Source organism: Sturnus vulgaris, chromosome 1 (assembly GCF_052056855.1).
Source record: "Sturnus vulgaris isolate bStuVul1 chromosome 1, bStuVul1.hap1, whole genome shotgun sequence".
Classification (NCBI taxonomy): domain Eukaryota; kingdom Metazoa; phylum Chordata; class Aves; order Passeriformes; family Sturnidae; genus Sturnus; species Sturnus vulgaris.
Window position 1 is genome coordinate 92,277,659 of NC_142243.1, and position 13,822 is coordinate 92,291,480.

The 13,822-nt window shown below is 40.9% G+C and overlaps 1 protein-coding gene across 1 annotated transcript in view; it reads right to left on the minus strand.

The window, feature by feature from the left end:
* Positions 1–365, minus strand: part of MOCOS (molybdenum cofactor sulfurase) — a 203,937-nt gene extending 203,572 nt beyond the window's left edge. The window contains exon 1 of the mRNA XM_014880500.2: positions 227–365. Coding sequence (XP_014735986.2) covers positions 227–350 — 124 coding nt within the window. The 5' untranslated portion in view covers positions 351–365. The remainder of the gene's footprint in view (positions 1–226) is intronic.
* Positions 366–13,822: the final 13,457 nt, after the last annotated feature.

Sequence of the window (13,822 nt, forward strand, 5' to 3'; positions counted from 1 at the left end):
CCGGAGGGAGGAGGGCAGGCAGGAGAGGGAGGAGAAGGAGAGATGACTCTTGTCTCGTCACCGCGCCGCAGAAATCACGGCAGGAGCTGAGCCCAGCGCTCTCAGCCGCCGTTCCTGTCCCCGCCCCTGTTCTCTCGAACCAGAGCCTTCCCACCCGGGGCCGATCCGAGCCGGGAATGGCCCGGGTCTCCCCCGCCCCCGGCCCGCCCCCGGCCCGCCCCGGTACCTCGGAGCCGGGGGAACTCGCGGTCTCGCATGGCGCCGAGCCCTTCCCCGTGCCCGTAGCCGTACTGGCAGCCGGCGGGGCGGGCGGCGAGGAAGGCGCCGAAGGAGAGCAGCTCCCCGGCCATGGCGGCCGGCAGGGCCCGGCGCGGAGAGCGGCGCGGTGCCGCGGCAGAGCAGCCTCCCCGGGCCCGCTCGGCTCGGCACGGCCCGGCCCGGCCCGACCCGGCCGATCTGCTCCGCCCGCCTCCCGCCCCGCCTGCCCCAGGGCCGGTCCGGCCGCGGCTGAGCCGGGCACTGGGGCGGCACAGGGAGGAGTTTCCCGTAAGGAAGAAGTTTGCCGAAGCGCTGAGAAATCTGTTTGTGGATGGTAGCAGCAAGTGTACCCTCCTATGAGGCATGCTGTTTGAAATACTTTACGGAGATCTCTCTCCCCTAAAAGTTGCCAATGCAAGCTTAGCTTTGCCTCGCTCGCACTGCTGCTAATAGCGGAGGTCGCTTTCTCACACCCCGCACCTGGTGTACGACACTCCTGCAGCACGCCGAGCCGGCTCTCCTGGCCACCGGTGCCGTGTGGCCAATGCAAAGTGCCACGAACCAAAGGAGTGCTATGGGCTGGGCAGCAGGGCTAGAGAGAACAGCCGTGTAAAAACCATTCCTGTAAAAACCTCTGCTTTGTCAGATGAACTGTAACCATATACATAAACAAAAAAAAAATCACGGCCAAAGGAATGCGTTTGTTGTGTTTTTTTGTTGTTGGGTTTTGATGTTTTGTGGTGTTATTTTCATATTATTTTTTTCCTGACATGCTACTTGCAATGGATTTTTCTACTTATAGCTCTGCAATCTGCAGAGCATAAATTACCTCCACTGTTAGTCCAATACCAAAATGAAACTGTATGTTAGGATGGACCTACATGCAGAAACTGGTAAGGCAGACTCTCATTAGATTGTTCGAAATGCTATTAGTGGGATGCCAGTGAAATGGGAAACTACACAGAACAAACTTCAGCCCAAACTGAACTGTAAAGATTTTTTCACTTAGAAAGTGGTACTGAAATAAAACCATGTAGAAAATTATAAAATAAGCCTGACATGAAATACAGCGTGCTAATGTGCTCCCTGCTTTATATATTAGGCATTTTTGTTTCATTTAAACACATAGCCCTGGCTTCAGGGCATATATTTCTATAACACTAGAAAAGTGTGTTTGCCCCTGACTCTGTTCTTGATTGGAGCAGGTCTACAGTGTATGACAGCCCCAGGTGAAATAGTACACCTTTCAGCCAGCCAATGATTTTACCAAAACTAATTGCCAAATAAGTTACACCTTAAACATTTCCTTCCAGATGAACAAAACACTGCTGACAAAAAAAGAACAGTTGCTATCAGGTAGAGGAATGTTCTTGGCTGATCTCCTGAAGTCACTTAAAAAAAAAAACAAACAAACAAAAAAAAACCCTGCCTCGAATACCTTTTGCAAAATTATTTTAACGGTTTATGCATTGCAATTTAGGAGAACCTATGCCCTCACTATGATTTCTTTATTGCAAGTATTTGTAGAAAATATCTGCTATAGATTTTCCTTCATATTTCTAGATGCCTGTTATCAATTTACAGAGCAATTTATTTATATTGATTGCTATAGTTCTCTTACCATTTTCATATATTGTTTGTCATGTAGTTGTTTGCAATCCTTTATTGAAACAAGACTAGTTTTCCCCATCAAAACAGATGACAGAATGCAGCTTTCTGATCTTATAATAAATGCATCTTGAAGACCTAATTTCCATTCACATTTTTATATAAAAAATGGTCCCTCACAATTGATTTGTGTCTCTCTTTTCTTCGTCCGATTTTTGAAGATTAGCCCTTTGGAAGTAACACATACATGGAGGCAGTACTAATTTAGAATATGCTCTGCACACTGTATGTAGCCTGGTGATGATCACTGATTATTGGGGGTGTACCAGTTTCCAATAAAGGCCTTAGTTAATCTGTCAGAAAGGCTGACCAGAGTCTTAAAATAGTAAGAAGCATTCAGGTCACTCAGTGTCAATATAGAAGTTTTTGTGTTGGAAAATTAGTATAACTTCTAAAAAACTAACTAGGCTTTACTCTTAGCTCTATTTCTGAGGTAAAAGCTAGAGATTTAATGGAATTTTGACATGAAGCCACAACTTCCAGTTCTGAACCCTGTCACACCCAGCTTGCTTAACCATAACAGGATTATCCTAAGGCACATCTTACAGTTACCTGCTTTAACAAAGCTTTACTGACAAGGCTGGTATAAAATACACAGATTAACTATCGAAAGCTGTGAGCTAAGGCTTTGTCTCTGCCTTGGTCTACTGTATGAGTAGGAGAGGATATCCCTTCCTTGTAGTCAGACATAAATTATTGAAAACTATGAGTCAGAGCTTATGGGCACGATTGGATATTGTATTAAAGAGTTGAGCGGTTTGGAATCATGTAGCAGGAAGCATTCAGAATAGTAAGAACCAACATAATGCAGTGAATGTGAAAAGTGCCGAGTAGTCTTGGAAGGGAGAGGTATTGCTCTCGGCAGAACTTTTGCCAGCAGAAAGCCAGATTCTCTTTGATCCTCTGCTGACACTGAAAGCACTAGTGGAAATGAGTGCTACAGCCATTAAATGATTGCACTGAGGTCAGCACAGGCACAGCCTCGCCTTTGTGCTTCTGTGTTAGGAAAGGCATTATTAACTCATTGCAGCCCAGATTACACTTGTTATATGTTTAGGACTGACATAAGCCTTCTCGTTTATTCATTATACACAAAATTTACTTCACCCTGTTATATTCTTTTGCATGTTGCATCATAGAACAATAAAATACTGTTTTGCTCATTGTAGAGACATCCCAAAGTATGCATACAGTGCTCCAGTCTCTAACTGGTTGATCTGAAATGATGTGCAGGATCAGAACTGATGCTGTTGCTTACTAACCGTAAACAGTTTGATTTTTGGATTTGTTGACTATAAAGAAAGCTTTATCTAAATCAGAACATGCTTATAGTTACAGAAATATTACTTATTGTATAGCTCTTTGAGACCACCAGTTGTAAAAAAGCTGCTAGGACATAGAGAGCCAAAATCAATATTATAACTGTTAATTTATTCCTGTAAAAAAACCCAAAAAAACAAAAAACCCCCCCAAAACAACAAACAACAACAAAAAAACCACCCTACAACAAAACCTCAAACAAAAACATGAAAACCAAACTATGCTCAAGAAAAAGAAAATATTTCTTCACTGACACCTGTTTTGCATATAGATGGTTGTCTTTAGTAATGAAAATGGCCAAATTTCTTATCAGGATTAGAGATGTGAACTGTTTAGACATTTGGTCTCTGGCAATCTTTTGCTCAGGGAAAAAAAAAAAGTGAAAATCAGTACCTTACATACACAACCCCCCAGCAATTGTACTCCAGTTGTAGCAAAAGCAAGCATGAAAATACAGTTTTAGTGGCTTAAGTGGAAGGAGTCTGTTGATTCAAAGAGTAGAAAATGCTTCAGCACTCAAAAGACTAACTCCAGCTCTGAAGTAGGCTCATAAAGATATTACCATGAGACTTGGGGTTTATTCCTAAATAAATTCTTAGCAGAAGAATCACTGAGAAGGCTGTCCCTGCTTGATGGCTTTCTGCATATCCCCCTACATTACCAGGGCAATGACTAAGAGCAACCATAGGGCCACCTCAGTGGCTGAGGAGAAGCACTGCAGGAAGGCAATATGAGAGTAAATAGGGAAGCAGCCCCTTGCACCACTGCAGGGTGCAGTGGGAAGGACACAGCACTGGCAGAGTCATAATAAACCTGCAAGCCTCTGCATCCTCCAGTCCATTGTGGTCAACCACTCCCAGGACTGTACAGCCATATACCTTAGTCATTCCCCTATGAGGGCAAATGATTCTAAACAAATCCAGATCAGCAGATTAAGACTCCTGAGCCAGCAGGACAGGTCATGCAAGAAGCTTGAGCAGAAACACAGGTGCCACAATGATTTGGTGGGGCTAACCATGCAGCAGGTAGGATGGGTTGTCTCTCAGTTCCCTGCCCTTTTTGTCCTCCAGTTCCACTAATGCTCACCATTGCCTTATAGCTTCAGCCTACATATGCTTCCCACTTCTTCCTCCAGTCTATTTGCAGCACACCTTCTCTTTTAGTTGTCTTTAAATTTGGCTAATCCTTTCCTATCAGTGGTGAATCCTGAGACAGATCCCCAATCCTGAAAAAAGTAGCAACTATGAAGAGATGGGAAAGAAACCCTTGATAGCACAGGTGGCATATTCTGCCCCATTTCCCCACTCCTCTTCAGGCCTGTGTTTTTAAACTCTAAGCTCTGGAACAGAACCCTTATTTTATACTATTACTGACTACATCTGTTCAGTGTTTTTGCAATCAGCCCCTGTTCTGAGGCAAACCCCAGTCCCAGCTTTGGTAGCAGGTGGTGATCATCTAACAGGTTTAGGCCATAAGCACTGACGCTCAATGAAAGTATTTAATTCCTGCAAGTGTTATTATTAAACTTCATGTTCAAAGGTTTTAACAGTTATTAAAATATGATTTTTTGCAACAGCATGACAAAGCTTTGTGCTTCTAACGAGAATCCAAAAGTTCAAAGGAAGACTTGATCACATAAGCCTCTGCTTTTAAAAGGCTGATTGTGTTGCAAATATGGCAGGCATGGGTTTGACAAACAGTAGCTAGGTCATCTTTCATTAGTCATTCTGACTAAGGCAGATTTTGGTAGAAATGCATTTGCATGCACCCCTTGTCACCCTAAGTCAGGCAGGGCACACTAGATAGAGATATAAGAAAAACAGAAGGACTGAATGAGGCACAAACCCAAAACATGTTTTAACAAGAGGGATCAAAGCCAATGTTTTTGGTGAATCTCATACCCCATATGGAGATGAGAAGTGAATATAGTTTGGGATTCAGGTTTTATCATTTGTCCTCACCCATAACACCTGTGTAGACAGGGCAGTTTTGTCATGAGTTGTTTGTTACAAGTCAGTACTGTCCACAGAAATTAACATGGGTGATAATGCAGAGTTGGGTTCAAAATTATAGTCTTCGTTTCATAACACATCCACCATGACTAGATTTGCAAATGCTTGCAGCATACAAACGCTTTTTGCTTTTAATGTAATGTATCCAGAAAATATAAACACTTTCTATCTCTGACAGGGCTACAAGCTTTGTGAAGATATTTTACACTGAATTATTAATGTGGATTGGAGAGTCATAATCTTGCTGTTTGAGGCTTAGTGATACTGACTTTAAATGGCAAAATGGCTTTTTACAGTTACAAAATCCAAAACATTTCATATATATACATGCAGAAGTGCAAAGAAGATTTCTCCACTGCATAGAAGATGCAACACATCCACGTACACGTTGTTTATAACCATGAAGCTTATAATTTATACCTGTTATCACAAGCTACCAAAAATCATTCCCAGCAGGTTAGCTTTAACACACTGGCAACTTTGTAAAAAATTTAACTCTCTCTCTCTTTGAAATACCTTTACAGACTTAAAAATGTACCAAAATATGCAATAATGTTTCTCATCCAACTTCCCATTCTTAAACTTTCCATTATCATTTGATTGTTCTGCTTGAAAGATTCAGAATTTTTTGTGCAGACTAAAAACCAATATGAAACAAATATATGATGAACTACTGTTACCAGTTGAGCTTCATTACTTTCAATATATTGCTTTATTTTTAGGGTATTCTCTGTGTCTGTTAGGTAATATATTTGACATCTCTCTTCAAATACAGATTAAAGTATATTTGATGCTGTTGACCAACTGTCAGAGTTTAACCCCAGCCAGAAACTAAACTTCAAACAGCAACTTGCTCCCTCCCTGCAGTGGGATGGGGGAGAGAATCAGAAGAAGAAAATCAAGAAAATTTGTAGGTTGAGATAAAGACAGTTTAACAGGTCAAGCAAAAGCCGTGTGCACAAGTTCACCAAAACAAGGAATGCATTCACTATGTCTCATGAGCAGGCAAGTGTTCAGCCATCTCCAGGAAAGCAGGGCTCCATCATGTTTGTGGCAACTTGGGAAAACAAACTCCATCACTCTGAACATCTCCCACTTCTTCTGTGTCCCCCCTGCCTTATCTGCTAAACATGACATCAGCACAAATCTATGGGGCCGGATGGGATGCACCCAAGGGATCCCAGGAGAGCTCAGCAAGCCACTTTCCATCACTTACAGAATCACACCATAGTTTGAGTTGGAAGGCATGCAGAAGGATCATCAACTCTTTAAGTGAATTGCCCATATAGGGATTGAGCCCATGAACCCTGGCATTATTTACTAGCAGTCTTAGCTAACCAGGAAGGTCCCAGGTGGCAGGAAGTTAACAAATGCAACAAACATCTACAAGAAGGGTTGGAAGGAGGATCCTGGGAATTACAGGCCTGCCAGACTCAGTCTGACCTCAGTGCCAGGGAAGGTCCTGGAGCAGATCAGCCTGAATGCCATCACATGCCACACACAGGACAATCAGGAGATCAGGCCCAGCCAGGGTAGGTTTGTAAAAGGCAGGTTAACTTGATGAACTAGATCTCTTATTTATGACAGGGTAACCTGACTAGAAGATTAGGGAAAGGCTGTGGGGGTGTTTTCTACCTAGGTTTTATTAAAGACTGTGACATAATTTCCAACAGCATTCTCATGGAGAAACTGGTTATTGTGGCTTAGGCAGGTGCACTCCTCACTTGGTTAAAAAGCTGGATGGCCAGGTCTAGAGAGTGGTAGTGACTGGAGTTACATCCACCTGGTGCTGGTCACCAGTGGTGCTCCCCAGTGCTTGGGCCAGTTCTGCTAATGTCTTTATCTGTGATCTGTGCAAGGGTATCATCAGTCTGCAGATGACACCAGGCTGGGAAGGAGTATTGGTCTGCTGGAGTATGGGAAGGCTTTACAGAGGAATCTGGATAGACTGGGTAACAGGCCAAGCACAACAGTACGAGGTTCAACAAGATGAAGTATCAGGTCCTGCACTTGGGTCACGATAACCCCATGCAGGGCTACAGGCTGGGGACAGAATGGCTGGAAAACAGCCCAGTGGAGAAGGACCTGGGAGTGCTGGCTGATAGCAGCTGAACATGATCCAACAGTGTGCCCAGGTGGCCAATAACACCAAAGGCATCCTGGCTTATATCAGAAATAGTGTGGCCAGTAGGAACAGGTATGTGACCATCCTGCAGTACTCAGCCATGGTCAACCCACATCTCAAATCTTGTGTTCAGTTTTGGGCCCCTCACTACAAAGAATGACATTGAGGTTCTTGAGCATGTCCATAGAAAGGTAATGAAGCTGGTTAAGGGGCTGAAGCACAAGTTTTATGTGGAGCAGCTGAGGGGTCTGGGGTTGTTTAGCCTGGGAAAAAGGAGGCTCAAGAGGGATGTTACACAACTGCCTGAAAGGAGGGTGTGGAGTGGTGGGAGTTGGTCTCTTGTCCCAGATAACAAGTGACAGGACAAGAGGAATTCGCCTCAAGTTGCACCAGGGAAGGTTTAGACTGGATATTAGGAAAAATTTCTTCAATAAGAGATTATCCAATACTGAAACAGGCTGTCCAGGGAAGTGATGGAATGACCATCCCTGGAGCTATTACAAAGACAAAGTGTAAATGTGGCACTGAGGGACATGGGTCAGTGTGGATTAGGCAGCACTGGGTTTACAGTTTGGTTAATGGTCTTGAAGGTCTTTTCCAAACTAAGTGATACCATGATACAGCATAAGAACTCCTCAGCAGTAACAAAAACATCTCTGTTATCAACACTGTTTTCAGGACAAATCCAAAATACAACTCCATACTAGCTACTATGAAAAAAATTATTTTAATCCCAGCCAAAACCAATTTTGACACTTATGGCAGCACACTGAGACATTGTGAATAGTGGCTTTGATGACAAATTTTTGCTATACAGAATATTCCTCATAAAAATACTCATTTTCAAACAGAAGAGCTTTCATTTCAAAGACGCCTTTGCTCTTCATTTCTGAAGTGCAAATGGGTGGTGGGAAAAATGAAGACTACTCTTGTTAATTTAAAAGAATCCTACTCTTAATGAATTTTGACAGTCTTTTTTATGCTTGCAGGTGGTTTTCCAGCTATAGCAGACAGTTCACTAAGTAAAATACCCTTTGTACAGATCTAGTGGTTTGGGGTTTTTTTTTCTTGAAAATGTTGGAAACACATAGTAAGAAGATATTGCCTCCAGTTTGGGACTAGGAGCTTTAATTAAGTAATTATTGTTGGTCTTTTGTCATTTGGGTCTTCTCCAAAGTCATCCTTACTAGCTAGCAATTAAAAAATAATAATAATTAAAAAAATTAAAAAATAAATCTTCTATTTGATGGCATCTCAACTACCTAAAATTCTTCTATACTAAATTATGAGAAGCACTGCAGACATCAGTCATAGCTTTAGAAATATTGCTTAGGAGTCATATTTTATGTAAGAGAGTAATGTATGCCATCAGCAATGATCAGGAACTCAGATGTGATACAATGACCGGTAGCCATTGACAGGTTTTCACACAGATTCCTATAAGCAATCTATTAGGTAAAATTGAACTGGGAGAAGGAAACCATCATATTAGCATGCATCTGTGATTCTGCAGCAGGGTGAAATTAATCCCACTAGAGAAGGGAGAGGCCCCTGGGTTTGACAAAGTAATCATAAGACCAGAAAAAGGAAGGTCTTGGGTTGCTGTTGTGGCTTAACCCAGCAGGCAGCTGAGCACCATGCAGATGTTTGCTCAGTCCTCACCATGTGGGATGGGGGAGAGAATCAGGGAAAGAAATTAAAGTTTGTGAGTTGAGATACAGATATTTTCATGGGACAGAAAAGTAAAATTATAATTATTATAAAAGAATATACAAAACAAGTTATGCAAAATCAGTTGCTTACCACTCCCTGACCAATGCACAGCTAGTCCCTGAGCAGGGGACTGCCACCACCCGCAGGCCAATCTCTCACTGCTGGCACAAAAGTTTCAGTCCCTGGGCATTTCAACACAAAGCAGTGCAGCATCTCAGGTATCTGTCACTTAGAAGCAGTCATCCCCAAATACTTCTGTTTCCTCTAACCTGTGAGCAGACTTAAGGAATGAGCCACAGAAATGAGTGTATCAGGAAGCAATATAAACTAATAGAAACAAAACACGGACAAATAAGCTTATGAGGAAGTACATTCTGTTCAGATAGTCGGTTTGTCTCAAGTCTGGCTGAAAATAAACTGCTTCCTGCAGCTGGTATTATGAATAAGTGCACTGACAAGTGATAAGTCCTTAGTTGGTGCTTATAGGGTTGCATAACTGTGTCCAAATCCTAATTCAAAAGAGGAACTTGAAATCCTACTGCACAAGGATCCTATTAACACCGAGTTCATGGGGACTTCGGCAGTATAGGTTCCCTTAGTGCTTATAGTCTGCTGCCAGAGTACATGCAACAAAAAATGTTTAGTCTCAGTGGACTGTATCCAACCTGATCAATCTGACTCTGGAGTGTTGTGTGTCCTGAACCTTCTTCCCACTCTGTATTCACTATCAAACACATTTTAATTTAGTCCATTGTATTTCTGGATAAAAAAAGGACTGTACCATTTCAATGAATCCCAGAATTGTTTGGGTTGGAAGGGACCTTTAAAGCTCATTTTGTCCTCATCTTGAATCAGTCATCTGTCAACCAGATTAGAGCTCCAAACAACCTAGCATTGGATGGTTCCAGGAATGGGGCATCTACCACCTCTCTGAGCAACCTGCTCCAATGTTCTACCACTCTCGTTTATAACAAAAGAGCTGCCTCCCAACACCACTGGTATCAGTGAGGGGCCCTCGAAGCACTTTCTTGGACTCTAAAGACTTCAGAGTTTGACTCAAGCCTGTGGTTTGTAATATTCAAGAACTACATTGCCCAGCCAAAGAAAGGAATGATTGCTTTATGTTGAGTCTAAGAAGCTGATAATGGAGTTGAAATTAAATTGCTGAACAATGAAACTTGTGCCAATTTACAAGTTAGAGTTTGGATTCAGTTGTGCTGCAGCAACACTTCACATCTTAAATTTCAAGCTATACCCTTGAAAAGTTTTCACTTAAATTTTTTATGCTTAGCTTTATAAAAAATTAAGAGCGAGAGTTTTCCTGCAATTAAGAAATACTCCATATACTTTTAGGAGGGGCTGCATGTTTTAAAATGTTGGAAGGTAGCATTCTGTAATTGGAGTTGACATTTGGCCAAGTGAACATGCACACTTGACCCTGCCAGCGTGTCCCTCATCTTGCACATGGAGACATCTTCTACAGCATCTGACTGGCAGGCAGCAGCCCTAAGTCAGCTCTCCAGCTTGCTGAAATAAGTCAGAGGAGCACAAATAGTCAGAATTTATGGTGCACAACAAAGAATCAGGGGATTTGTGAAAAGGAAGTGAAAAATGAATGATTGCTGGCTTTTGTCATAGAAATTCATAGAAAATACTAACAACATAAGGAAATGAGAATTTTGCATAAAAGTAAAAGGGCAGGTGAAGCACAAAACATGCACCCTTTCAAACAACAGAGACACCTACTGCCAACTGTCATGTAACAAAAATGAGTTAATGTCACACCTTGACAGGTGTGAGAAATTTGTTATGCTCAAAGTGCTCAGGTTTGGGGTTGGTATATTTTTGGTCTTTACAAGGCCTCTTAGGCAGTAGCAGTTGAAGAAATTGAGGGAAAGGGAAGCTCTGTAAATAAGACAAAAAGGGGAAATGGATGTATGGATATAATGAATGCAAATGTAAATCTATCACCCACCGCAACAAGAAGTTACTTCTGGAATTTCTTTTGGAATGGCTGAGAGTATCTCAGCTTTTCTATAGCTAACCAAAACCGTGGTTGCCAGCACACAGAGATTCAACTAATCTCGGTGTATTTGCTGAGTGGGTCTGTCAGCAGTGCTCTCACAGCCTTTTGCTGACGTCTAAAGTTCACCATCTCTAAAAATCAGAGATTCTTGAATTTATAATGAGAAGTTACTGTCACTTGGGAAAAATGTTGCCATACAGCTTCAAATTTTTCAGCAGCCAAGTCATCCAAAGTAACCCTGTGTACATCCTGTGAGTTCTTCAGTCAGAAGTCTGTGGCCAGGTAGTGACTGGAAAGAAAATCTTCTTTGCTCAATGAAATGCAACCAAGGCTTTGAGGTTGCATTTTATGTTCTAAGAATTTCTTGATAGCAGCAACTGAAGAGTAGTCAATATTAACAAAAGCATTGATATGCAACTGCCTGCACCTAATCAGAGCTAACACCATGCAAATCCTATAAATTTTTGCAAGTCACATTTTTGTTCCTTAAAACTTCATGTATATAAAGAAAAAGTCACTTGTCCATATCCCAGTTTTACTGTGGTTAACAAAAAGAAATACCAACTTGCAGCAAGAGAGACAGCACTACGCCAGTGTTTGTAAAAATGTTGTTGGCAAAGTAAATAATTTATTTGCAATAATACATACTTAACATTTTTGTCTCAGTGTACATATCCAAAAATTGAAGAAAATAATGTGCAGAGTGGCACATTCTTATTATGAACAGTTTAAAACATTACACAAAGGGACAAGTAAAATTATTAAATGGAGACCAAGACCTGTCTGAGATTTTGAAATTCCAAGATCAGTTTACTCTTTGGTAATTTCATTATCAAAGAGTACTTTGGTAATAACAAAATAAAAGCCTGAGATCCTTACATCATGAAAATTTTAACACATTTCAAGAGTCAGAGACAACTTCATGGTAGTAATTGATGAAGTCAGCCTCTCTCTTCAGTTCACATACTTTCTCCCTTTCTACTCAGGAGAGAGAGATAGTTGCTCTTTTCTTAGGGATAGAGAAGAAAATCTCTTTCTTGCTGTTAGAATTTTAAAAGTGAAATTCTTGAAATTTCTTCTAACAACACTTCGAAAAATTATTAAAGACTCCAAACCTGTCATTCCAGGTTGCATAAACCCTTCTAGACCTATGGCTGACAAATATTACACCTCTAATATTTATATTTCTTGATCTGCAAAAGCACAATATAATAAAGTAATTCATAATAATACTACTTTGGCTTGCATAGTGCATCTCAACTGAAGTTTTTAAAACAGTCCACGAAACTTAACGTTCATAAGGTATTTAAAGCCTCAGTACTCCACAGTGTAAATGAGCCCTACTATGAGGCAAAAAGAACAGCAGGGGTAAAATTCTAAATTATTTCAAAATATTTCTGATTTAGTTTCCTTGTGGAAACTGTGGAGCATATATATATATATATAACTGATCTTTCTCGAGGGCCAAACAGTGTTGTGGTCAATAAGATCATGATTTTTGTTCCTACTCCTTTTCAGACAGAAAAGCCATGAGGTATGGCTGAGATACCATTGTAAATTACCAAGCTGCCTTTGAGTTGATCAGATAGAATGATTTAGACACCACCACAAACACAGACCTGCAGTATAAATTTTCCCTTTTCAGTCCTACACTTTGACCAGTAGATCACATTTGTGCTCCCTGAAGCCTGATGCCTTCAGCATTTTCACAGCTGTTGTGTAAAATATAGTAACCAGGACCACTTGTAGCACAGGAAGAAATGAAGTATTGCTACATGTATACCTCAAAGATGTGTATATTATGCTCTTTTAAGATAATCTTTCACAACATAGCTAGTGGTGCTTCTTTGTATTGTGTATTGAAAGAAGTTACATCTTTAAAGTAGAAAACCGACGCAAAGAAAAGATCTGGAGTACATTTCATATGACAATTTCTGAAATAAGAAAAACACTCATTTTCTAAATTACTGGTGTTCATCGCTTTATTGCCAAAAAGTGAAAGATTAAGGACATTTGTCAGCTTCTATCGAGAATTAATTCTGTTCAAATAACAAGAGACTTAGTTGTCACAGTATTTGTCATAACTATCACACTACATCCTAACAGAATAATGAAAAACAATCATCTTCAGCTTTCACACATGCAATAGTCATCCCTGAAAGCTTTCCAAATCCCAGTGCAGGTGGTGCCAGCAGAAAGGATCAGAAAATGACGAGTGATGCGAGAGGATACAGAGGAGTTATACTGGCAGACAGTCAGAGGATTTTGAACAGAGCTTTATCCCTGTAATGTACATCTTTGTCCTAAGTTTCTAAACTCCATACTGCAGCCATGATAAAGCCACTCATTTAGGAAACGAAGGAGAAAATTTGAATATTGTGAACAAACTCCTTTCATAAATTCACTGGCACTAAAGGCATGAACAGGACTTCAAATCTTGTGTGAGTGTTGGCATTCGTGAACCAACAGCATTAATACGTTTGTGCTATCACATATGACTTAATAAATTCACATTATGATATTTACTACAGTAAAGTGACTCCATTCCTCATTTTTTGTTTAACAGCAAAGCTATGTCTGAAAAGCATATGTGGCAAAACTGTACACACAAATGGAATAACTATTGCTGAACAAGCTACTTAATTTAGGTTTTTGAGGGAACAGCCGGTATAATCTGTTTTGCTATTTTTAATGTTATTC